At 43.5% G+C, this 26,755-nt stretch overlaps 1 protein-coding gene and 1 long non-coding RNA gene across 6 annotated transcripts in view; one reads left to right on the top strand and one right to left on the bottom strand.

Moving 5' to 3' along the window:
* SV2C (synaptic vesicle glycoprotein 2C) overlaps positions 1 to 18,482 on the top strand; it is a 215,787-nt gene extending 197,305 nt beyond the window's left edge. For 4 of the 5 annotated variants that reach the window (XM_055536601.1, XM_055536603.1, XM_055536602.1 and 1 more), the window contains 4 exons: positions 905 to 1,038; positions 2,547 to 2,750; positions 3,253 to 3,412; positions 17,510 to 18,482. In XM_055536601.1, the coding sequence (XP_055392576.1) occupies positions 905 to 1,038; positions 2,547 to 2,750; positions 3,253 to 3,412; positions 17,510 to 17,693 (682 nt within the window). In that variant the 3' untranslated portion in view covers positions 17,694 to 18,482. Of the gene's footprint in view, positions 1 to 904; positions 1,039 to 2,546; positions 2,751 to 3,252; positions 3,413 to 5,371; positions 5,504 to 17,509 lie in introns of those variants that run through there. The other variant, XM_055536604.1, reaches the window with a different exon arrangement.
* LOC129620846 (uncharacterized) lies at positions 12,598 to 20,622 on the bottom strand. Its single transcript, XR_008698748.1, has 3 exons — positions 20,363 to 20,622; positions 15,758 to 15,846; positions 12,598 to 12,956 (listed from the first exon to the last, which is right to left on the bottom strand). It is a non-coding gene; the product is annotated as an uncharacterized LOC129620846 (long non-coding RNA).
* Between the last annotated feature and the right edge of the window lie 6,133 nt (positions 20,623 to 26,755).

Here is a 26,755-nt window from a genome sequence, read left to right on the forward strand (position 1 = left end):
TCTGAACCATAAACTCTTCTAAGATGTCAGAATGATTGTGACTATTATCATCTCCACCTTCCCTCTTGCATCACCCAAAATGAATCAGAGCAAGTTTCATCATTCTACCATTTCCAAAAATAGGCCGAGCTATGGTCATTCAGCTTGGTTTGAGGAACACCTCTTGGCACTGAGAAGAAAAATATTCTTGGAAATGACTGTGAGCAATAAGTTTCTTGACCCTTGAGATAATCATTCCTCACATAAGTGATTCTCCCATCCTCTCTTTAAGATAATTGGAAGTCTCTACACTAGAATAAAGAATCTTTGGGTTATCAGCTTTGGAAATAAAAGTAAGCATGGGAGCACATGCTCAAGTTACAGCTGTTAACCCCAAATAGAGAATTTTCAAATAAAGGCATATGTAAAGGAGCAAGAGGGAGGATAGGATTAAAAAATAAAGAATCGGTAGCCACAGGTAATCTCCAAACTCAATGCCTTCAACTGTATACCCCACAAACACCCTTTTACCAACACTGCTGAAGGCTACATGAAGTTGTTTTGGATGCCATCTCTTTTTCTGGTGGAAAATAATGTTGGGAAACAATGAGATAGTCAAAAGGACAGGCTCCATGAGGAAGATGGGGGAGAGCTAAGAGTGTAGAAAACCCAGAAGCCACTGTCCTTTTTAATTAAGAGAGTCCATAGTGGAACCTCAGGTAACCCTCTTCAGTATTCTTTTCTGGAGAGCCCCATGGACAGAGGAGCCTGGTGGGCTAAAGACCATCGTGTCGAAGAGTCAGACACGACTGAAGCGATTTAGCACAGCCCGTAGTGGAACATCACATCTCTAAATCTGTTTGACTTAACTTTGTACCCTGATAGACACAATCATTGACATGAATTTTTTTTGTGTGTTGGACAGATTTGCAGGGATCAGGTTCAAATCCATAACTTTCGAAAATTCAGTTTTTAAGTCCTGCACCTTTGAGGATGTGACTTCAGTCAACACCTACTTCAAGAACTGCACATTTATTGAAACCGTTTTTAACAAAACAGGTAGGTGTGCCACTTAACCCTGCCTGGGTCCTCTTCACAGCCCTGGCTCTTGGCAGAGACGTGATACCTATTTGGTGATAGGTGTGGGCAGATGCTTATGGGGGAAGCAAACGTTAAAGTACAAATGAACAAACTCCCTCCATCAGGTTGGATCAAAGCTGAGCTTGTAGTGACTGTTTTTGTCGTATTTAATGCAGATGGAACAGGCTGAGCTCAAAGTTGGCAAATAATAATAATAATAATAATCCTGTGGTGAATAATTTTTAAAGCAGAGAATTAACCTGTAGTCATTTGACAGTCTTGATTTCAAACTCTGCTGTTAGCTTAAGTGAGCTGGCCTGAACTACAGTCTACAGAGATGGACAGTACATGCTCAGTCACATACAGTCTTTTAATTCAATCCACTTAATGGAGTCTGGGAAACACCCCAGGGAAAAAGTTGAGGGAAGCAAACATTGACTGAACACTGACTATATGCTGGTTCCTACCTCAGGTTATTAGACACTCATTGTCTTGTTTAATTTTCACAGTAGCTGAAGCTTCAAAAACTGCAGTAATTTGGCCACAGTTGTACAGCTGGTCACAGCTGACATATGAGCCCAGGCTCATCTGATCGCACAGCCCCTGCTCTATCACCCCACACATTGGTCCATCTGTCCCATGAGGTCAAAATAATGGCCCAACAGCAGCAGAAGGACCAGCGCCACTTTGTTACCAGCCCTGGCTTCTTGATGCTCAGACAGGAGCCACCTCTGCCTACCTCCAAGTGAGGATGGGGTCAGGGTTCTTAGGATTTATTTAAACAGTGGTCCCTCACTGTCTTCCAACCCATTCAACCTCAGAAGACCAGCTTTTTAGGCCGATTTTGATCAGCGAGGATAACTGTTTTGATCCTCGTTACCTTTCAGCAGAACCCACCATCATCTGCAACTCCTTTTGGCTAGATCCAAGTTCAGGACAAAAATCAGCAGTGAATGCTGGTGACTGTCCAATGAGACCAACTCTGGTTCCTCCATGGGTTCTTCCACTTAAACCTTCACTTGCAAATTCAGCCTCAAGGACCCAAGGGAAGTCCTTTTTCTTTTCACTGCCTCAGAGCCCTATAAAATGGCAGTAGTAAGGCTGATTCATGCACATTTTAGAACAAATTATTTTTGTAATTGTAGTGTAAAAGCTATTAGTACTCTAATGATGGTCCTTACGTAACATGATAATTAGAACAAAGTAACAACATAAAGGAGTCAGCAAGCAGTATAATTAGCAATGACCAACCATAAGAAATCAGAATAATTGGACTCAATTTATTCCTTTATGCAATAAAGGTATTCCTTCCTTCAGCTGCATTGGGACCCTGTAACTCAGGGTCCTTGACTAGACCCTGTGCCTTGGCCAGCTCTGAAACCCTCAGGGAGCTTCCAATACCATGGTTTTTTCCTGAATTCTTGGCAAGCTTGCTCATATTGGTGTGCCAGCCTGATGCACTGAACTGTCTTTCTTTGTGTCCACAGATTTTGAGCCATATAAATTCATTAACTGCAGATTTCAAAACAGCACATTTTTGTACAACAAGACAGGATGCCAGTTTACCTTTGATGATGACTATAGTGCCTACTGGATTTACTTTGTCAACTTCCTGGGGACACTGGCCGTGTTGCCAGGGAACATCGTGTCTGCTCTCCTGATGGACAGAATTGGGCGCTTAACGATGCTAGGTATGTGCTTGGTTTCATGTAAAACAGAGGAGCTGCCCTTGCGATCTAGAGGGAGCCTATCTCCTGCTACCCTCCCCAGCCCCTAGGATTTGCATCCCACAGAAATGAGGAGAAATTTCCTAAGACCTTTCATTAAGACTAAATTTTAGTAAAAAAAAAAAAAAAATATATATATATATATATATATATGTCTAATTACATCTCATTTGAACCGCTTCTGTGAGTTAACAGACTGAAAAACTAATTATGTGTGACTAATGTCTATTTTTCTACTTAGGTAGCTGAGTAATTGGTGATGTGTGTTTCATGCTTGCTGTGTTCAGAAGGTAGTTGAGAGGTAAAGCTTATATACAGATAAATGCACCGGTAGCTGAGCTTTTTGAACCCAGAGTGCAGTTTCCTCTTGGGATTCAGTTTTGCTGTGAGATCTCAGAGAACCAGGGGTCCTTGCTCTACTGAGATGACAGGAAACACCCCCACCTTTTGTCTGCTACGTTGGCAGGTGGCTCTATGGTGCTTTCGGGGATCAGTTGTTTCTTCCTTTGGTTTGGCACCAGCGAATCCATGATGATAGGCATGCTGTGTCTGTACAACGGGTTGACCATCTCGGCCTGGAACTCTCTTGATGTGGTCACCGTGGAGCTGTACCCTACAGATCGGAGGTATGTTGAAATGGGCCTCCAGCAAGAGGTGCTCTGAGCCCCATGGGACCACTGAAAGTCAGCCAAACTGTCATTTCCTCCCCAAAGCGAAATTCCAAAGAAAAAAAATCTGGCTTATGAAGTTGTAGGTTCTATTCATATCTTTCATTTATTCTTCATTTTTTAATAAGGCCAAACATGATTTCTTCTTCATTGACTATTACACTCAGTACCATAAAAATGTTATTACTTTGAAAACAGTTTGTAGATTAGTTTCACAATTTGAAAACATTCCTGGGGATTCATGATGATTGCTGAGAAGGGAAAGTCATGAATTCAGTGCTAAATATTACGTTGGAATAGTTACAATGGAAATTGTTCCCATATCTTTACAGCTTTATTTTATTTACAGCTAGATATTTTTATAGCAATATATGCATTATATAGTTAACTATATGTAATATGTGTATTATATAGTTAAACATATATTCAGTATTAGCATTAAATATATATACTAAATATTATAGTTACATTTAACTATAATGTGGTATGGGAAAATCAGGTTTGCCTAGGAACTGTGAAGGCTTTTGAGTATACATGAGTATTTAATTTATTAGATATTAATAACACATTGAAGTAACACTTTGAATATTTGTTTTATTTTTATTTATTTTGGCTGTGCTGGGTCTTTGTTGCTGCACAGGCTTTTCTCTAGTTATGGGCAGTGAGGGCAGCTAGAGAGTGCAGTACACAGGAGTACACTCCGCTCATTGCGGAGGCTTCTCTTGTTGGGGAACATGGGCTCCAGGGCACGCAGGCTTCAGTACTGCAGCACGTGGGTTTAGTAGCCACGGTTCCCGGGCTCTCAAGCACAGGCCCAACACTTGCGGCACCTGGGCTTGGTAGCTTCGATGCTCGTGGGATCTTCCCAGATCAGGGATTGAAGCCATGTCTCCTGCATTGGTAGGTGGATTCGTTACCACTGAGCCACCAAGGAAGCTCTGAAGTTTTTTTTTTTTTTTAAACCTGATTGTGTTTTTGAGGTAGAGTTGATGTTAAATATATATAAGTTTCAGATGTACAACATAGCGCCTCACAACTTTTAAAGGCTATATCCATTTATAGTTATTAGAAGATATTGGCTATATTCCATGTGTTATGCAATATGTCCTTGCAGCTTGTTTATTTTATACATCTACTCATATATTTTAAAAAGAACATGTGGGGGAATATAGTTGCTAGCAGGAGTTACTCGGGCGATGAAGCCAGTGAAGGGAGTTAACCGTGACCATGACTTAGCTTGCTGGCTATGAGAAAGATACAGTGAAGCAGGGAGGGATCAGCTGCAAGAGCCTCTGTGGACCCCTCATCGGTCCTGAGAGGGTCTTTACCTCATGTTTGCAAATGCCTAGATGACCTCTGCATTAAGGCAACACGGAGAGGTCTCCAGAACACACCTCTTGACCTTGCTGGTCTGTTGAAGGGAAGCCCAACACATTTCCAGTGACCACAAAAAGATCTCCATTAGAATAAAATTACACGTCTGTTCCCAAAATGGAGACAACACAGACTCTGCACTTCATATCATAAAAAGGACAAAACAGTAGGGCTTTGGAGTGGAGCTTCAGCAGCCGATTCATGAGAAGAATAGGAGCCCTGTTTTGCCATTTGCCACACGTGAAGACAAATGGCCTCTGCCTTTTATTTTGTGCCTGCTCTGTCACCATGGAGCCCTGTCTGCTAGAGCATGGAGTCAGGATTCTCTGGACTTTGAAGTGGAGGAGGGTTTTTCTTAGGACAGTGTAGAGACATTTGGGATATCAATTTTCACTGGTCCCGAGTCCCTTCTTTTATTTATTAGCCACAGTGGGGTACATTTGCTGCATGCCCAGACTTTCTAACTTATATTTCTTCTTCATGAATTTCTATTACCAAGCTTACAGGAACCCTATATGTTCTCCTGTATCCACCTCCCTGCAGACCATTGGGAACTCTGATGGACTTCTCCTTATCAGATATTCTAATCAATAACCTCCTGTTGATGACTTAGGCTTTGAAAGGGACCATGCAACCCATATCCAGCATCTCCTTCCTTCTTTAAACCAACAGTAGTTCTCTTTTGTGGGCAAGCTCCTGGGATGGATGTCATGGATCTTGGACGAAGGTGCTGCCAAGGCAAGATCAAGACTCTGCAGCTTTCTTTCGTGCTCATTCTGTAAACTGGGCCCAGATGTGGATTAAACTAGACATTTAAACTAACCCCCTCCATGTTAAAGCAAAGTTATTTCATAGACTGCGACCTTTTAATTTTGCATTATAAAAGTTTGATACTATTTTAGATGAATCAGCCCCTTATCCCTCTGCTATAGAATGGAAGGATAAAGGGTGAGTACTCTCCTGTGGCAAGAACCTGGCTTAAAAACAAAACACCGTGAACTGGGCAGGTCGTCCATGAGAAACATGGACCTGCTGTGTTTCTGTTCTCAGAAAGGTTAAACATCAAGCAAGATAAATATAGAAATTGCTCTGTGTATTAGTTCAGCATCTCTGAGAAGCAGCAGACAAAATGGGATTAAACATGCACAGATTTTGTTAAAGGAAATGCAAGTTATGAGAGAAAACAGGGAGAGAGATGTAGTCTGGCCACAATGCAAGCCTGAGCCCCATGAAAGAGTGAAGAAGGAAGACCAGTTGGGTGGAAGTGCTCCAGGCCACCAGTGAGCAGTCTCAGGAAGGCTTGGCACTGCTGTGCTAAAAGTCAGCTTCAGAGGGGTCCTGCTTGTCCTGGGGCACCAGCCTGCCATATTCCTCTTACATTCCGTTACTGGAGCAGTGAAACCTGGAAATGCATTTCAGAGCATGGCAGCTGGACCAGGACTCAGAAATTGGCAAAGTGCATCCTCACTTTGACCATGCTGCTGCTAGCAAATATTCTCTACCACTTAATTTGATGTTGCAAGATAACATACAGGAAGTCACTTTCTTAAATGATGGAGAGATAACTTATCTGCCAGAGCTGCATTGCCAGCACCATAATGAGTTAGCTGGCACTACCTACGCTGTTTCAGGCTAAAACCTTCTCTTCTATCTCCGCCGCGGTCCTCTGGGTCTCATGGGAGGGCTCCACTGAACTGTGGCTCAGCTGTTAGAGGTAAACCCCAAGTGTTTTGTGTGTGGTACCCTCTGGCTTCCTCTCCCCGTGGAAGGAGAATAGAATACATCCCAACAAACACTTCTGGTTAGAGGCTATAATTGTTTCATACCAGAACTTTAGCACGGTCAGCTCCTTGCCCAGTTTCTAGATTCTGTCCTTAATGATCAGAAAAGAACACTCTGATTCCAGACCCCAGACTAAAAAGTAACCTCATGAGCCATTTAATAGCCAACTCCTATCAGAATCCCAGGGCAAATGATTCTATTCAGGGAATATAACTTAGGATATAATCTAAGTGCTATGAAAGTTGTAACACTTGAAAGCCACACTTGTCACCCACAGTATGGACTTGATCTGTGATGTTATACCTCTGACTCTTGGTAGGGGTTACATTTGCATTGACTGTGAAAGCACCGTTCGTCTCTATAGAGCTTACCACTGGATCTGCAGGGCATTTCAGGACCTACTCTGAAGAGGTGCTCTGTCTCTTCACTTCATGTGATAAAAATTAGTAATTCCTCACATTCCCTTCCCTGCTGTGCATCAAGAGACAGAGTCTCTGTGTCAGTGTTACATCTCCAGGGTCCAGATATTTGCTTTGCTCCTCCTCATCTTGGTTTGCACTCTTGTATTCCTGTATTATTAGTTTTGTCTTTTATGCATGCATGCATGCTAAGTTCCTTAAGTTGTGTCTGACTCTTTGCAACCCTATGGACTATAGTCAGCCAGACTCCTCTGTCTATGGGATTTCCCAGGAAAGAACACTGGAGTGGGTTGCCTTGCCTTTATCCAGGGCATCTTCCTGACCCAGGGATCGAACCCACATCTCCTGTGGCTCCTGCATTGCAGACAGATTCTTTACTGCTGAGCCACCGGGGAAACCCCTTGTCTTTTATAAGCTACTCTAAATTGTATAATAAAGAGGCAGGAAATGTTGAAATTAAAATTGTGCATACTTATTGAGCAGCACCTTTTCTGTGCCAGAGAAAATAAAGCTGAACAGTCACTGCAAACACTTTTTAAAAGGAAAAGTTGGGGGTTTTTTTTCCCTCCATGCTCAATACTTTACTTTTGGCCACCAAATATGGAGCTATTTTTTTCCCAATACCAAGTAATTCTTTAATTCCCAGTAGACACCAACTGGATGTTCTAAAATGTAACTCAGTTCTAATATAATCTACCATGGAGAAGGGAATGGCAACCCACTCCAGTATTCTTGCCTGGAGAATTCCATGGACAGAGGAGCTTGGTGGGCTACAGTCCATGGGGTCGCAAAGAATCTGACATGACTGAGTGACAAGTGTATGTGCGAATACGTGCACTCATGCACACATATGCACACACACACGCCTGCACGGACACACACACACACACCTGGAGATAGCATCAGATTCCACAGGTTAAAGACTCCATTCCCACAAGAGTGCCTTCACGTCAGACCCCAAACACAAGTCAGATTTTCTCCTGTACATCTGACCAACTGGCTGCACAGTGGAGTTCTCACGACCCCTCCTCAGATTTGATAACTTGGCAGAACGGTTCACAGAACTCAAGGAAACATGTCCTCACATTTACTGATTTATTATAAGAGATTCCCGCTCAGGAGCAGCCAGACAGAAGAGATGCACACATTGGGCAAGGTGTGAATAGCAGGGGGAGCACGACGCTTTGTGCCCCATCCAGGCCCACCCCTTCCCAGTGCTTCTGTGCGCTCACCAACCTTGAAACCCATCAAATCTTGTTGTTCAAGAGATTTTATAGAGCTTCATCTCCAGCCCTGTGTCCTCAACTCTCTAAACAACCTCTAATCCCTTCCTCTTTCTGGTAATGATGCCGAAATTCAGCCTTTGTGCACCGGTGCCTTATCAAATCTCCAAGACAGAGTTTTGGGTGAAGTAGAAAGGAATGAGGTCATTGCTTTGCCAGACAAAGAGCGACACACAGGCTCTTGCCCTCGAAAGCTGTCCCAACCCCAGGAGACTTGGTGAGGAGTTATTATAGCAAGTTATTATAGTTCAAGGGCAGGGCCGCTGATTAGATTAGAGTGTGTGATTAGGGCCTACACTCCTTTATTCTATTTTTAACACCAAAAACATTTGTATTGGGGTATAGCCCTTAACAATGTTGGGATAGTTTCAGGTGAGTAGTGAAGGGACTCAGCCATACATACACATGTGTCTATTCTCTGGTCTCAGGTAATCTAATGAGTTCTGGCCTCGGGTGGTCTTCTTGAAGAGCTTCTCTGGGTCCTTTAATCTGGAATGAAGAATGCTGACATCTTCCATTTGTTGGGGGTTTTAGTTCTCTGTGTTCAGTCTGTCCTACTCTTTGCGACCCCATGGACTGTAGCCCACCAGGCTCCTCTGTCCATGGAATTTTCTGGGCAAGAAATACTGGAGTGGGTTGCCATGTCCTGCTCCAAAGGACCTTCCTGACCCAGGGATCCAACCCTAGTCTCTTGCATCTCATGCGTTGGCAGGTGGGTTCTTTACCACTGCATACCTGGAAAGCCTTAAAGATATGTCTATGTGTATCCCTTGAGGTAGAATCAGGACCCTGCCCCAAGCCTGCGCTATTATTTCTTGGCTCCTCCCTTGTCTCAGCATCCCTTTCCTTGCCTGATTAGCAATAGTTCGAATCTGCCCCTGGGACTCAAGGAGACCTCATGGAGGCTGGAGTCTATTCCCTACAAACAAGGAATGGGGGACATGGAGAAGCCTTAGTGCTCAGAAGCCCCACAGGATCCTGCTAAGTTTCAATTACATATCACCATAACAGATATAATAGTAATGGAAATATTTGGTGAGCATTACCAAAATGTGACCCAGAGACATGAAGTGAGCAAATACTGCTGGGAAAATGATGCTGATAGACTTTCTAGACCCAGAGTTGCCACAAATGGTCAATTTGTTAAAAAATACAGTATCTTTCAAGTATAATAAATGATGTACAGTAAAATGAGCTATGTCTGTACATAGGATAAGGTCCAGAAGACTCCTGAGTACAGGAGCTTACGTCATCCTGGAGTTTGGGGTGCACTGCCCTGCCAGCATGTGGATGCATTCACCAATCTGAAAGCTCTCTAGATTTATGAAGAGTTCATTATGTGGGCATGATTGATTAAATCGTTGGCCACTTGTAATTGAACTCAATCTTCAGGCTCTGTCCCCTCCCTAAGGTGGGGCGGGATAGGCTGAAAGTTCAGGCCTCTCATCATATGATTAGTTTTTATGGAGACCAGCCCCATCTTAAAGCAAACTAGGAAGCCCTCAAATTAAAGCAATGGTAATATATAATTTTCTTTTATTATGCAGAAAATCCAAGGTTTTAAAGACTGATAAAAAAAAACTCATGTTAACTGGAAGGGGTGATGGTGAAATTACTGCTTAGAGACTGTTGTGGGAATTCTAAAAACAGGTGCAACATTTTTGGAGGGGAGAATCTAGCAACCTGTTTCTCCCTATAGGTAAAATGCTTCTTCTGGCTGCTTTCAAGATTTTTTTCTTTGTCTTGGTGTAGATTTCTTTGGGTTATCACATTTGGGATTCCTTCAGCTTCTTGGATCTGTAGATTTGTGTCTCTTGCCAAATTTGTGAACCATTATTTCAAATTTCAGCCATTATTTATTTGAATACTTTCTATTCTCCTTCTTGGACTCCAGTGACAAAAGTATTAGATCTCTTATTATGGTCCTACAGGTTGCTGATGCCCTTTTTTTAAGTCTATTTTCTGTTTTTCAAATTGGATTTCTATTGTTCTACCTTCAATTTACTGATTCTTTCACTTCTCTCCTTCATTCTGCTGTTAAACCTGATCACTAAGATTTTTATTTTGGTTATTGTATTTTTCATTTATAAAATTTCAATTTGGTTCTTCTTTATGTCTTCTATTTCTTTCCTGAGACTTTCTATCTTTTCTATTTTTTGATGATGTGCTCTATATTTCAAGTGTGTTCAAGAGTTTCAAGCATGTTCATAATACCCAAGGATTGAACCCGGGTCTCCTGCATCACTGGCAGATTCTTTACCATCTGAGCCATCAGGGAAGCCCTCATAATTGCCTACTGAAGCCTTACTATCATGGTGGCTTTAAAATCTTTGTCAGATAATGCTAACATTTCTGTCATCTCAATGTTGACATCTCTTTATTGTCGCTTTCTATTTGAGATCTTCCAGGTTATTCAGATGACAAGTAGTATTCAATTGAAAGCAGTCATTTTCATATTATGTTCTGAGGCTTCTGATCTTATTCAAGCCTTTAGTTTTGGTTGGCTTCCCCAGACACCTCTCTTGGAGGAGAAGGGATGCCACCCATTACTGCCTGGAAGTAGATGTCCAGGTTCCCATTCAACCTCCATTGACACCCAAGAAAGGGTGTCCTCATTCCTGCTGCACAGGGGTGGGAGTCCAGGCTCCCCTCATGATTATCGATACTGTGGAGGGAAAGAAGAGACAAGCTCATTACTGGCCAGGAGGGATGAAAATCCTAGCTTCCTGCTTAGCCTCCCCCCCACACCACCCCAGTGGTGATGTTGAGGCTGCTCATTACAGGCCCGTGAGGGTGGAAGTCCAAGTGCTCCACTCGACCTTTGTTGGTGCGGCTGGCAGTTGAGTTACAATTTTTTTCTGGTGTTTGGTTGGAGAAGAGAGGTTATCATCTAAATATTTTCTGTCTTGCTAGGATGCCTCTATCCTGGCCCTTTGGGTAGAGAGAGCAGGCTTTGGTTCAGGTGTTACTTAAATCTGTACCTCTTGGTATTTCCTTTTGCCAGCTTCTTAAGTTCCAAGTCTCAGATCTATGAAGCAAAAAGAAAATGCAGGAACTCACCATTACCCAGCTCTGTAGCAGCTCTGCCATTTTTCTTTATTTTCCAGAGTCGTCTTAGGTTTATAACATTGAGGACTTTTAGCTATGTTTAATAGGAAGAATAAGAAAAATATGTCTATCCATCTCAGTATGAATTTTAATATTGTTCATTTATTTTACTCAATAACTTTTTTTGGAGTGTCTGTGTTACAACCCAGATGTATGACTGTCTGCTGTGGCTCTCAGCACCCATAAACCTGGTCTGTGACCTCCCATTAGGTCTGGGTGGGGCCCTGAGAATCAGTTTCTAAGAAGCTTACCTGGTATTTGGGGGTGTACAGACGTGTCCATCAACTGTGGCCTTAGATGAACTCCAGGTTGCCTCCCAGGGCTCACTTTCATTCTGTCATTATTTATCCCAGCCCAGGGACTCACTTTCTAGCTGAGGTTTATCAGATAAATGATAAGACACAAAGGCTTCCATTATGAACTGTCTGTGAATATATTTGCATTTAAACAGGAACAAGCAATAATACAACCCTTGGTGGTTGTAGGCTGGGAGGGAGATGGAGGCCCACTTTGGGCCCAGGGATTCCTTCAAGCTCACAGCTGCAGGTAAGTCCTCCACTTGTTTGTAAGGAAGGCCCTGCTTGCTGTGATACGGGATGCCACCTTCTAAGTTAAGGAGGACACATACACACACCACACACCTATACTTACTGCTTAGATGAGACAAATTTTCTCTTCCTTTGAAAACTAGAAAGCAGTTGAATTCAGTCTTTCCAGATTTCAGAATGTGAAACTTGGTTTTTTTTCTTCCGCAAAAGCAAGGTGATAGTCTGGCATCAATACACAAACATGGACCAACTAATGTCCATTAAAATGCGCATTTGGGATTAGTAGATACAGGTGCGTTAGTTGCTCAGTCGTGTCCAACTCTACGCGACCCCATGGACTGCAGCCCACCAGGCTCCTCTGTCTGTGGAATTCTCCAGGCAAGAACACTGCAATGGGTTGCCATTCCCTCCTTCAGGGGATCTTCCCAACCCAGGGATTGAACCAAGGTCTTCTGCATTGCAGGCAGATTTTTTACTGTCTGAGCCACCAGAGAGGCCCAGTAGATACAGACTACTATAAATAAAATAAACAACAAAGTCCTGCTGTATTACACAGGGAGTTATACTCAGTATCCTGTAGTAAACCATAATGGAAAAGAATGTGTGTGTGTGTGTATACACATATGCACATGCATATATATAAAACTGAATCACTTTGCTGTACACCAAAAACTAACACAACATTGTAAATTAACTTTACTTCAGTTTTTTTTTTTTAATGCCCATTACAGAAATATACTTCCAGTGTATTGTGAAGATATCAGAAAATTCCTTAGTTCATTTCACAGCACCCTTTGCACCCTTGTGCCAGTCCTGAATGAAGTTGTGATGAGTCAATGTAAAGGCTCCACAGCCCCACCCTAGAGATGTAGCAGGACCTAAATAAGGCTAGAACCCAAAGGGAGAGCCCTGAAGTTTAGGAGGGGAGCAGGAGGGAGGCCAGTCCAGCAGGGAGAGCTTTCACCGCTGTCCAGAGTCCAGGTGATTGCTGGAAGGAAAGGAAATGATGCAGGTTAGATGAGAAACTGATTACCTCTAGTGAAAATGAGCTGTGCAAAGCAGCATAAAGTAAGACAGCAGGTGCAGGGAGAGGGCAGGAGAAGAGGTCATGCAAAGCCTTTGGAGTGGCCTCCCCTGAGGACCATGGCGTGCCTCGTTGTCCTCAGTCTCCCCACACCGTATCATGAACGTGTTCTCTTGGCTGTATTGTACTGTGTGATATTTCCTACTGAACACATCCAAACAAAGAAGGTCCTGTATGTAAAGGGGGCTTCCCAGGTGGCGCTAGCAGTAAAGAACCCGCCTGCTGATGCGGGAGACATAAGAGACGTGGGTTCGATCCCTGGAGAAGGAAGTGGAAACCTACTCCAGTACACTTGCCTAGAGAATCCCATGGACGGAGGAGCCCGACAGGCTACAGTCCATAGGGTTGCAAAGAGTTGGACATGACTGAAGTGACTTAGCACGCCCAATATATGTAAAGGTGTTCATTGCAATCTTGTCTATGTTCCCCCAAGTTTGGAAAGCTCTGATTATCCAGTGTTATGGTTACAGAAATAATAGTTCTGTGCTAAATCATTTCATTTTAATCAAAACACAAATAACCTGAGACAAGCAGCTTTATGACTGATTGGGGGAAAGCAGAAAAGGAAACCTGTAGAAATCCTGTGATTTGCAAAAATATGGATATGATTGGATACTAAAGGGAATTCAGAAACAAAAAACATTTGTCGGAGAGGTGGAGTGGATGTTTTTCTTTTGTAGGTTCCATTAGTACATAACAGTAAATCGAAACCAATTCAAAAGTGCAGATATTTCTGGAAGAATTGCAGACATGTCTGACTCAGTTTTATTTGGCAAGCAAAGGAAAATACATCCTCGAGGCGTGAGGGTGGGCCTACCCAAAAGAGGCAAAGAGTAGAGAAGCCCCTGGCTCAGTTTTGGCTCCTCTTTTTATATGCTTTTTCTCCTCCCCCTGAGCCTGACCCGTGTAAACTGGGCTAGCCAGGAGGGTTGTTTGTCACCTGAGGTTCTCACTCTGGTCCTCAGGCCTTCCTTTGTTCTATTTTCGTGTGCTTTTCCCTTTCTTTCTCTTTTATCCACCACTATTTTAGACACCTGTTCCTTATTCTAACTACGTGACACCACCCTCCAAGGACTTGAGCACAAGGTAACTTGTGGTATTTGTGGAAGTTCATGGCTTCCTTTAAATAAGAACAAGGAAACAAACGAACTAATAAAAAGCTTCTTTACTTATACACAGATAATCCCAAGGGAGAGCCACTTTGAGAATGGTTTTTCTAATACAACTGTGTCTGCTGTGTGTAGAAAATCACACCTTCCAGCTTCATGTATTTGAAGAAATAACTTACCTGTTATTTCACACAGTCATGTTTTCTGGAGTGCCAATACCAATTTAAGGAGGCTGTGTGCTTTGTAGCCACACCAGATTGTCATCTAAACAACTGCCTCTGCTTCATAAATGGAAGCAGAGATTCTTAGGAGATAAGAATTTGACCATCTTATTTAGAGGCTTCAGATACCAGATGCTCCTGACACGTCTCTCTCAGTGCTGCTCTGAGGTCTCAGAAAGTCGTCTATTCCTCTGTTATAGTTTCAGTAATAAAAGGAGATAGCTGCCTGTATTTTATACCCTGTTCTGAGTTGTGCCAGTGTTTGATAGCTTGGCAAAATGTGGTTATTTTAGCCCCAGTACAAATTTTCCCTGGCTCACTCTGCAGTTTTAGCATCAAGAGACTTCTTCATACAGACTGTTTCCCATTCGCTGATCAGTAACACACACCCCGGCCATTTTCCTCAGAACAATACAGCTTATCTCACTACCTTAAGATGCATTGGGTAATTTATACTTCTAGAATCTAGAAACTAACATGCAGTTTAAAAAAAAAAAAGTGGAAGAAGCTAGTCTGAAAAGGCTGCATACTATATAATTTGAGTTATATGACATTCTGGAAAAGACAAAACTATGGAGATAGTAAAAGGATGAGAGGTTGCCAGGATTTCTGGGGCATTGAAACTGTTGTTCTGCATGATGCTATAGTGGCGGATACGTGTCATTATACATTTGTCAAAGCCCGTAAAATATACAACACAGTGAGCTCTAATGTAAACTATGGACTTTAATTCATGATAATATATTAATTTTGCCTCATCAATTGTAACACGGGGCTTCCAAGGTGGCTCAGTGGTGAAGAATCCGCCTGCCGATGCAGGACACACAGGAGACACAGGTTCGATCCCTGGTTTGGGAAGATCCCCTGGAGGAGGGCATTGTAACCCAACCCAGTGTTCTTACCTAGAAAATCCCATGGACAGAGGAGCCTGATGGACCATAGTCCATGGGGGTCATGTGGAATCAGACACAACTGAGCAACTGAGCACATATGCACTCATGAATTATAAAAAATTAACCACACTAAGATGTTCACAATAGGGGTACAAGGCAAGGGATGATATGGAAATTCTCTTTTTTTTTTTTTGCTCAGTTTTTGGAGGCCTAAAACTGCTCAAAAAAATCTTTTAATTAAAAAAAAAAAAAAAAAAAAGGCAGTTTGGCCTCATGGCATCACCATGGAGCTAGGAGAAGCTGAAGATGATGGTGTCATTCTACTTACGTATTCTGTGGTACCCAACATGTAACCTTCAAGAAATTTCACTTGAAAATAGTTATCAGTACATTAAATCTCCTCTCTGGTGGTTGCTGCTATTGCTAGTCTCTTTCTTTAAAAACAAACCAAAAAGAAAAAGAAGAATACACAATGAGCTTACCCTCTTCTCGAGAAGTTCCTGTTTTCCTCCATCAGAGATTCTGTTACACCCCTTCCAAGATCCAAGATTCATAAATGGAAGCAGAGATTCTTAGGAGATAAGAATTTGACCATCTTATTTAGAGGCTTCAGATACCAGATGCTCCTGACACGTCTCTCTCAATGCTACTCTGAGGTCTCAGGAAGTCGTCTATTCCTCTGTTATAGTTTCAGTAACAAAAGGAGACTTTGCGACGCTGCAGAGGCTGCTTACTCGACGCTCTAGGTGTTTTGGCTAAAAAAGAAAGGTAGCGCTTGCTGCCCGTTGTAGGTCTGTTCTAACCAGCAAAATGAAGGGCTTGGTTCCTTCAGCACAAGAGGGGTGCTCTTCCCTTTCCTGTGGTGTGGAAAGGGGGATGGCTGTATAATCCCCGTAGTAAATATCTACACGTTGTAGAAAGTATCCCTTGGAATAGCATAAGTCATGATAAGTAGTTGTCCTGACTAGCCAAAGGAAAACCTACACTTAACAAATTTACAAATCAATCAAAGAAAGATGTGTACTAAGTACTGCATTTTACAGCATATAAAATACATATCTCTCTAGAGGGGAAAAAATGTATCCAGCAGTTACCCTGCATTCAGTGTGCCTTTATTAGACATGTGCAGCCAGTGACAGGCCAAAAGACAGTGACCTGGCATAAAGGCAGAGGAAATCCGTGTTCTCATGATGTCAGCAGTATCGGTACTCTCATGAACAAGATGGAATTTCTTGCCTAGAAGACCACACTAAAATTATATTCAACACCCATAAAGATAGTAAAAGTTTTCTTTTCTGAAGAATCTCTTAAGAAATGGGATGTGTCTTATTTATGTACCACCTGCATATATTATATGTCAGCAGAGTTAAGCAAGGTTTTCTATGGGCCTTCAGTCTGATTTTCCTCTGTCTTAGGCTTGATTATCCACCCAGAACTCTGACGAGGGTGCAAGAAATGTGTCCCTAGCTCATTTGAGGCCACCAAGCTCAGGGATGAGTTTCTGCTTGCTACCAAAACCATTTGGGATGAAGTCATAATAGTTCACCTCCATGGTACGAGAAAAATGAATGCAACCCCGTCATCCTGGATTTTCTCTGAAAGTTCCTATGTTCTATAATTATTTAAAACATCATAAATGAACTAAACTAAGAGGAAGTAGGGAGTAGAAAGTAAAATTTAAAGACATATATGGTCATACATTTTAATTTAGTTCTGGAAGAGAGAAGAAACTTTTCTGACTCTCTGAATGACCGTTCTCTTTCTGTTCACTAATAAACTCATGGGTAGAATAAGAATCAGTCAAGGTGGCAAGAAAGTCAACAGAGGGCTGAAGGACCAATACCAGCAGCTGGGGTTCTCTGCTTCCAGATGTGCTGACAGATAGCTGATTACTTGCTCTAAGGTCATAAGGGCTTCCCTGGTGGCTCAGTGGTAAAGAATCCACCTGCCAATGCTGGAGACGTGGGTTCCATCGCTGGGCCAGGAAAATCCTCTGGAGAAGGAAATGGCAACCCACTCTGGTATTCTTGTCTGGGAAATCCCACAGACAGAGGAGCCTGGCAGGCTACAGTCCATGGGTTACAAAGAGTCAGACACGACTGAGCAACTAAATAAGGACATACAGAATAGTCCACGTGAAGATCACTGAAAATTCTTGTAGGAGACATTTGTGTCTAAAGTTGGTCTCTTGGGGGACACTTTCTCAGCCTTGTTCATGTCTCTGTCCTTTGCAGGGCAACAGGCTTTGGCTTCTTGAACGCACTGTGCAAAGCAGCGGCCGTCCTGGGAAACTTGATATTTGGCTCCCTGGTCAGCATCACCAAAGCTATCCCCATCCTGCTGGCCTCCACCGTGCTGGTGTGTGGAGGACTCGTGGGGCTGCGCCTGCCTGACACACGAACCCAGGTCCTGATGTAATGGAAAAAAGCCATCCATCCTGTACTTCCTTCTCTTGCCCTGGGTCAACTCCTCCTACTGACTCAAGGCTCCAGAAGGGTGGTCAAATACCAGAACTCTAACCTGCTGTGACGACAATGTAGATGCATACCGTCTCATCCCTTCAGTGTGATTTTGCAGGGTTTGGGTTGGTTTTTTTTTTTTTTTTTTTTTTTTCATGCATTGTTGTCTTTCCTAACTGTGATGCTACTGCCTTCCAGAAATCAGAATTTTTTAAGTGTCTTGTGAGCCGAGGCTTCCTGAGATCCTCCTCAATGTAAGGTTCAGAAGCTAAGAAGAGGACTGGACTGCTGTAAGAAACAATCCTGCTCCTAATTCAGCATTCACAGGAAAGATAAATCGGCGTATTAGTGCAACTGTGCTGAGGGGAGAGTTTTTTTTTTTTTTTTTTTTGCAGTGATATTTCCTGTTTACTTAGAAAAGGACACCCAGCAATTCTTGCTGTTACAGCAGGGCCTTTCAAAAGAAAAAAAAAGCCCTGCGGCACCAAACTGAACTGGGTGGAGCTCTTTCAGGCTTGACAATTAAGATGACTCGGCTGGCAAGAAAAATAGAGGCTCTGCAGTTAGCAACAAAGATCTGTGAACGGCATGAGGAAGATTTCTGCCAGGAAGCCTGACGAAATTCTGAAAAATACGAGGAAAAGGGCCTTTAGTCGTGTGTGTGATTGTGGCACGTGGTTCAGAATGTCAGATGGTCAGAACTCAGATCTTCGGCCTGCCTTCACCCCCGCCCTGCTCCCACCCACAGCTGCCATCCATCTTGCCAGATAACACAATGAATGGGAAAAAGCCAGTTTCTAACTGGGTCTGCCCACCTGATTCCGTCATTCACGCAAACTCTCTCGAGATTGTCAGCCATCTAAGTTGTTGTAAATTGAAAATGAGTTAGAAATTCAGACCTAAAGCCATTTGTAAATGCCAAATGATACCTCGAGGGGACCAGTGTCTTGGGGCCAGTGTCCCTGGGGAAGTGACATTGGACTTTCTAGCAGTGCCCCTGGCTGGAGCCGGTCAATGTGTTCCTAGCCGCTGCCTCTGTGTGAAATCGCAGCTCGCTGAGCTCCATGGAGCCCTTGGGCAGACAAGGGTTGCATCTCCTGGGGGCTTTTGGCTGTTCACTTTACCTCTGGAATCCTCCTGGCCCGCAAGAGAGAGGTTAGCAGGACATTCCCACAGGCTGTCAGCTATGTGACCTCCTCACCCCTTGGGGCCGCCCCTCCTCCATGCTGGTCCTTTTTACTCATCTTCTTTGAAATCTGAAACCTCCAAGTCAACTTGCAGTGATGACCAGCAGCCAGGAATAAATCCCATATTAAAACAATATTCCTTAAATTCACTGTGTCTTGTTAGAGGGTTATCCTTGTTACTTATTATAGGCATTTCCAACAGGTCATGGCCCTAGGCCTCCAGGAAGGGAGAGCCTTTGTTTCCAAGAGTCCTGACACTCAAAGATGTCTTCACCCCAGAGGGCACTCCGCCTCTCTCTCCCCTTCCTCCTGATCCTCCTAGAGCTCCAGACTGCATAGTTCAGACTGTGAAAAGCTGCTTTCATTAACATAAGCCATTAATTGACTCTCCCTTGAAGTAATTCAGGCCTATACGGGGCAGCAGCCTGGTGTGGGGGCTCACAGGAAGAGAGCAGCTCCCTGGGGATGCAGGCTCCGGGCCAGAATATCAGGAAAACTCAAACCCCAAACTACGAAGGCGACTGGAAGAAGGCAAACCAGTAAAGACTCGATGGGATCTAGTAGAACAATATCAACAAATCTTTTAGAACGCTGTCAATGGAAAGAAGCAGAACTCTCACCTCTGCCTTCTGGAATATTGTTGGAAAACAAAGACAAGTCAGACAACCCATGAACATATCCCGGATGTTCTTCATTATGTACTCTTCTCCCCACCTACCCCTTGGCTTATCTTTTTCAAAGAGACATATCTGGGGACCTGAGTAGATTTTTTAGTTGCATGTCACCTGTGCAGTGATAACTGCTCAAGTGACAAGTGTATCTCCACCAACCCATTCAAAAGAGAAATAGAAACGTGCATGGATGCTGCTATCTCTAGATCTTCTGCCACAGTCAACTTTGCTTACTGTACTGTCTTTACTTTTAGAAATGTCTCAGATGTCTGTGATCATTTTAAATGCATCAAATATGCAGGGCACAGTTTACATAGAATTTTATCTGAATGCTTGATGGATCAGAATAGGATTAACCAGCAGAACCACACCGGATGAGACCTGCCTGCATGCATCCCCTTTGGAATGACCTTTCTTGACCTTCTTGTCACTTAAATCCAAACCTCCCAGGTGGCCCAAGAGGGATCTCTTCTAATCTCCTGGACGGTCTGTGGTCACAAACCTTCTTGGTCACCACCTTCCCTGCAGTTTTCCCTGCCTCCTTCACATTGTTCCCCACCCACACTGGCATTTTCAATGAGAGAGCTCAGGTTCTTCCCCAGCTATGTGGTGTGGCCTGTCTGGCTTGTTGTGGGGTGAGCAGGATTAAGATAGAGCCGTGCGATTAGATGGAAACTCTCAATTCTATCCAGTGCAGCAGGCTGCTGGTACTCGGACGCGCAGCCTGCATCTCATTTCATCTGCAATAGAAAGAAAATGAGAGTACATACGTAAATGGAAGCCTGGGAAACAGTCCCGCTGGCTCCTAGATCTCTAACTCCTTTTCTAGCTAAAATTTCCTCATGTGCTTTGAATCAATCCAGAATGTTCCCGAATCCTGTTATTATCACTGGTCCTCTCAGTAGGAAATAAACCCAGCTGTTCCTCTCTGTAAGTCCTGAACCACATTATACCCCCAGTAATAGGTTTTACCCTCCTCTCATTTAATCTCACTGCCTTGGAAGCCAAACCCAGCAGCCAGGGATTATTTTACACCCTAAGGACTAACCCTGAGAGATAAGACAGATGGGTCCTAGCCCAAACTCTCCCACTAACCAACAGGGAGACCCAGATCTCGCTGAGGAGGATGTGAGGCATTGAGCATCTCTGATCCTCAGTTGCCCCATCTGTGGAGCAAAGGATTGGGACTAATTTGCTGCTGGGACTAGTCTAGGACTTTAGAAGACCCTCACAAAAATAGGTTCATCTTACTGTCTACCTTCTTCTGATGCTAAAATCATCTTTACAAGCACCAAACAGGTTGAATTTAGAAACTGAAAAAATAGGCAAGCTTGCAAGAGCTCAGGAAGTTGTTTGGGAAGGCCATGTGGGACAGGTGAAATGGTTCCTTTGTTGTTTGCGCTGCAGCTTCTTAGAATCCCAAGCATCATCTCCATTCACTGTTGGTGTGGTGGTTCCCAGTGCCTGCCTAGGAAAGGGCCCTGCCCTGCGGGACACAGACATTAGAAGCCTTGCTCATCGGTCCTTTGAGAAAGGATGCCCCCCAGAGCTCTCCTGGCTCTGCTCCATTGCATTGATAAAACATGGTCTTAAGTGATTTTACCTAAGTTGTCAGATGCACCTTCATTTACAAATCTCACTGAATCTAAGTTCAGGTTTGCACTAAATTATGTCACTGCTCTTCTGGATGTCTTGGGATATCAAGCGAGAGGTGGGAAAAGAAATGTAGTGACAGAAAGGAGAGTCCAAGATACTGAGAAGGTTCTAATGAAGAGATTAGGGCAGAATCAAGATTTCCCAAGGCCTGGGGTCATTTCTAAAGCATTCCATGGAAATAGCTTCTGATTCCTTCTGCCAATCAAAACAGAATATGATATTCTCCAATTTTTTTTTTCTGTCTCATATCCAAATAGCCTTTACCTATTTATCTTCAGTAAAACCCCTCACTTGTTCATGCATTCAAGGTTCTCAAGCCAGAAATGCCTGGATTTGGCCTTCACCTGGTGTCATGGAAAGGCAATCAGTTGATTGTTAAGGGCATGTTGCCTGCATATTTGCATTTCCATTAACTCCCATATCACTCTGTACTTAGTCCAGGTACCAAACCTACAGAAATACCAGTCAACTTGCCACAGCAAAAAGAAGTCTACACAGTAGGGCACTCTGAAATGGACTGTACATTTCTTATAGTTTTTGTTTCTGCAAGCGTGTTTTGAGTAAAGCTTCTCTCACAACCTGTAATGTAGACAAAGTTGTCAGTAGCTTCTTGATTTGTTGTGTGTCCCTTGCTTGTTTCAGGTGTGGAGTGACAGTTCTCCATGTGATGTTCTTTTGCTCTAAATACTGACTGCTCTTCCTATCCACAGTGTCTTACCAACCAGACACAGCCATTTCCAGGACTGACTTTCATTTCTCTCCAACAAGACCTCCTCAATCCGGTTTACGAATCCCAGGATTTGAGTGGCAAGGATACAGTTCATGGGCCTGGTTTCAGGTTATTAGCACTGATGGAAGAAGGGCCTGGGCAGAACATTCACGATCACTTGTCATCTCATGAATAAATATTTATTAACTTGCATGTGCTATTAAATAGGTTGAGGCACTGTATTGTACGCAGGTAGTTAATCCTTTGCAGGACTTAAATAATGACAGGGAAACAAGGAGAATGAAAGAGAAAACATCTGTAATGGTGGGGAGGGGGGGTGTCTTATACTGATTTCCATTACCTGTTGATACCCCCTCCCCATAAACACAAAATGTAATTTTTCCAAATTTAAAAGAAGTAATAGCCTACTGTGGGCAGTGCAGAAACTACTCAGAAATTGGCACTGTCTTTGACAATTGCCTGGCCTTTGTTGGAGGGACTACTGATTAGTACCTACTTGGAAAATGAGGAAAGTGGAGCCATACATGTGCTATTTCTTTAAATATCCTGGCAAGAAGCTGTGTGTTAAAGGAAAAGAATCAGCAGCAAAGATGGCCCCATCTGTATAGAGGTGTTGGTCTGTAAAGTTCTAGTTTCTTCTGGGGCCTTCTTTTTCATGGCCTAAACTCCTGGCAGTGCTGGGGAGTCTGTTGAGAGCAGCAGAGTCAGCAAATCCCCCAGCTGCTGCCAGTCCCGCCTTGGCTTTCCAGGATGTTTCCCTTCTGATGTTGAAGACTTGTGATGAAGTCAGCTGTCTGCAGATCCCCTAGACCAGCTTTCCTCATCTTTACTTTCAGCAGATAAGCCACCCAGAAAACAAGTTCTGACAGTCAGTGGCGGGCAATGTTCAGACTTCAGTTTAAGGCCAGCACATGGTGTTGCAGAGTGTCTGGAAGTTGCAAACGGCCTTTGGGGGCTGGGGCCCGAGGTGCAAGCAGAGAAGGTGGTTTTCAGCCACCCGCCTCCTTCCCCTCCCTGAGTCTCCACTTCCTTTTGTTCCACTGACTTTCTCCTCCTTCCCTCCTCTAGGCAGGAAGCACTCACTTCCTTTCTCCCTTCTCTTCTCCACCTGCTCTTGCCTCCTCTTGACTCTCGTGGCATAGAAATCGAGGCTGAGCTTGACCGGGGCCCTTAGGACTAAGGAATGTGATGCTGTGCTGGCTGGAGAGGCCCCAGGAAGGGCAGTGGGTGTCAGCAGGTGTGAGCTCTTGACCATTGGCTTTGACAAGCTCCCTATGCTGGGCAAGATTTCCAGCTGCTTCCCAGCTCCTGCACACAATGGGCTGGGCACCACTGGCATGAGATCTGAGCGAGGTCCATCTGAGCAAGGTCCATCTCTGAGGCAGAAGTCTTAGAGCTCAAAGCTTGACTCCTGAAAAGCAAGAAGGCTTGCAGTGAGGTGCCTGGAATTCATAGACCCAGAGGAGCTAGACACACCCTCATACTTGGTGCAGAAGGCTGGGTGCCTTCCACGCAGGTGGGGGTGGTATTTATTTATTTATTTATTGACATACCTTGAGACATGTGGGATCTTAGTTCAGCAACCAAGGATCAAAACCATGCCCCCTGCATTGCAAGCGCTGAGTCTTAACCACTGGACTGCCAGGGAAGTCCTGAATTTAAGTGCTGAAGCTGCAGAGGGTGCCTGCTCTCTGCCTACCCTACCATGTCTGTGCTGGCTTCATGTCCAGAACTGGAAGGAGGAGAAAGCAGACCCTGGCCCTCTGCTCAGACTCTCACAGGGCTTCACAGCAGCTAGCGGCCCACCCTGGAAGTTGGGGTGCAGAGTCCTAAGCAGATTTCAGGTGCCTGGAGAATGACTGACAGCCACTCACAGGGGCCAAGTCATCAAAAGCCAGGGAGGGGCTGAAGCAGCTGCAGACCAGTTCCTCAGTGCCGACCATTTCAGGAATTTTGTGAGCCAGTTGAGAAACAGTCATTTAAAAAAAATTTTTTTTAGTTAGAGGATAATTACTTAACAATATTGTGATGGTTGCTGCCATACATCAGCGTGAACCAGCCATAGGCACACACGTGTCCCCTCCCTCCCCACCCCACCTCTCCAGGCTGTCACAGAACACCGGCTTTGGTTCCCTGCGTCATACCTCAAACTCCCACTGGCTATCTGTTTTATCTATGGTAATGTATATGCTCTTCTCTCAAATCATCCCACCCTCTCCTTCCCCCACAAGTCTGTTCTCTATGTCTGAGAAACAGCCATTATTAAACATTAACACTTGTGAACTTACAGTCATTATCTTTTCAAGCAATGGTAAAAAATATTCAGAACTCATCACTTTCTAATTATTTTCTTCCATTTTAGTATTATCTATGCCCTTGACATAACCGATGGCTACTGTGTCTGTGTGATAGAAATACCATGTGATGCTGGGTTCCTTAGCATCTCTTCCCAACTGCAGGTCCCATGATTTCACCTTTGTAACTTGAAATCGGCCATGGTGGGAGTACTTACACCACAAATATTGATAGATGCTACAAATCAGACTCCTCCCACCAGACAGTGGTCTGCATATCGCTACCTAAAGCCCTGACCAGTACGTGGCCACCCACTCCATTGACCTGGACCACACCAAACTGAGTCCCCTGGGTTTGCAGGTCAGCATTGCTCATCAACCCAAGAGAAGGAAAAACTCAGCAAGTTCAATCTCATGTCGGTATGCAAAGGTTACTTTCTGCATTTGTGTTGATTCAGAATAATACCCGCATTGCAGAGAATCCACCACTCCTTTAAGTATTGTTCCTTCCAGGGCAATGTACAATAAATTGGCTATTTATGCTGTGCAAACAGAAATAAATTTGTTTGAAGTTACAACGCATCTCCCCTCTCGCACCCAAGTAGGTGTTGAAGAATTACAACTCCTTCCTTGCCTTTGGCATTCAGCAGGCCTGACTAGATAGAACTGGACAGCTTGGCTTAATCTCATTTCCTCTGCTATTGTTATACATTTATTGTACTGAATCTATGTCCTAAATCAAAAGAAAAAAAGAAATATTGTTTCCTGATATGTGTTTCATACTATCCAAAATGTGGTTATGTATCCTTGTCTTGATCCAGAAACACACTGAACAGACCATACATCCTTTATTAATGTCAACATCCTGTAAATAAAGTCCTAGAAGAGCTTTTTATTTTGGGTGGATCTCCATTTCAGACATGTAAAACCCAACAATTCACTCTCCTCTGCAATGAGATCTTGGCAGTGGTCCTCTTCTTGGTTTTGGCGTTGGGCGTTTTGTTATGTCTTGTTTCTCGTCTGTTTTTATGCTATGTAAGCCTTCCTGCTATGAATGTTCCCTTTGCCCCCAAGTGTACTGTATATATGTGCTGCATGTGGGAACCCCAATAAATTCTGTTTCAGGTGTTTGGAGTTTTCCTCTTAAGTACAGCTGGTCCTCTTGTGAACTCAACTTTCTGGTATGCTCCTCTGTGTCTGATTCCTGTATTGCCAAAATGTTTGACCAAGTGTGTTTTAACAAATGCCCAAGACAGCCATGTGTGACCTTGTGTGAGTGAGGGCATGCTCCATCGGGTGACTCGTGTACAGCGTAAGTCTATCAGCTGCGGACGTGTGTATACATTTATGTGCCAGACAACTAACATTCATGTAACAGCTGCAAAGATATTTAATGGACATCAGATTAATAAAAGAGCATTTTTTGCTCCATTATATTCAAATAAAGATTGCCGTGTGACTGACTTCCCCTTGCAAATGTGAACTGACCCTTACAAAAATAAGTACTTTTTAAAATGTCTTGAGCATAAAGAAAAACTGTTTCCTTTGATTCAGGCTTATTTGAATTGTTTCTGTGGGTTGGTATCATGGGTACTGATGTATTGTTTGATTTCACAGGAATACATTCTAATTGTTAGCCAGGGTCAATGGGAAAAAAAAGTATTTGTGGGGGAGTTGGTGGCAGAGCAGACGCAGTGTTCATCTGCCCCAGAGCAGGAATGGCAAACTGATTTTCTCTAGCACGTTAACGCCAATGGATTGGTAGTATCTGCTTGGAATATTAGTTTGAGAAGCATGATGAGGAAAAATGCTATATTCTATAGCATTGGCATTGGAAGCTGAAACACAAACTGCCAGCTATGGATTGGTAATCCCCAAAGGATACTTTTCACTGCATTTAACTGAAGACCCAGCTTCAAATATCTTTACTGATGAAGGGAATTGTTATTTCACATAACAAAGGAGAGAAGACCATCCTAAGGTTGGGTATGACATGGCTTGGCAACATCACTGAGACCCAGGTTCTTTACATGTTTTAGGTCAGCCATGCTCAGCCTTGGAGAAGGAAATGGAACCCACTCTAGTATCCTTGCTTGGAGAATTCCCTGGACAGAGAAGCCTGGTGGGCCGCAGTCCATAGGGTCATAAAGAGTCAGACACGACTGAAGCAACTTAGCATGCTCAGCATACTGGCATTTGTCCCCTTGAGGTGGTTCCAGCAATTCTTTTTCTTTTTTTTTTAATTCTTTTTAAAGTTATTCTTTTTTTATTTATTATTATTTTTTTCTTTCTTCTTGTTTCAATTTGTCTGTGCCAGGTTTTAGTCACAGCACATGGAATCTTCATTGCTGAATGCAGAATCCTTGTTGTGGCATGTGGGATCTAGTTCCCCAGCCAGGGATCGAACCCAGGTCCCCACTATTGAGATCATGAAGTCTTGACCACTGCACCACCAGCGAAGTCCCAGTTCCAGCAATTCTAAA

Source organism: Bubalus kerabau, chromosome 10 (genome assembly GCF_029407905.1).
Source record: "Bubalus kerabau isolate K-KA32 ecotype Philippines breed swamp buffalo chromosome 10, PCC_UOA_SB_1v2, whole genome shotgun sequence".
NCBI lineage: Eukaryota > Metazoa > Chordata > Mammalia > Artiodactyla > Bovidae > Bubalus > Bubalus kerabau.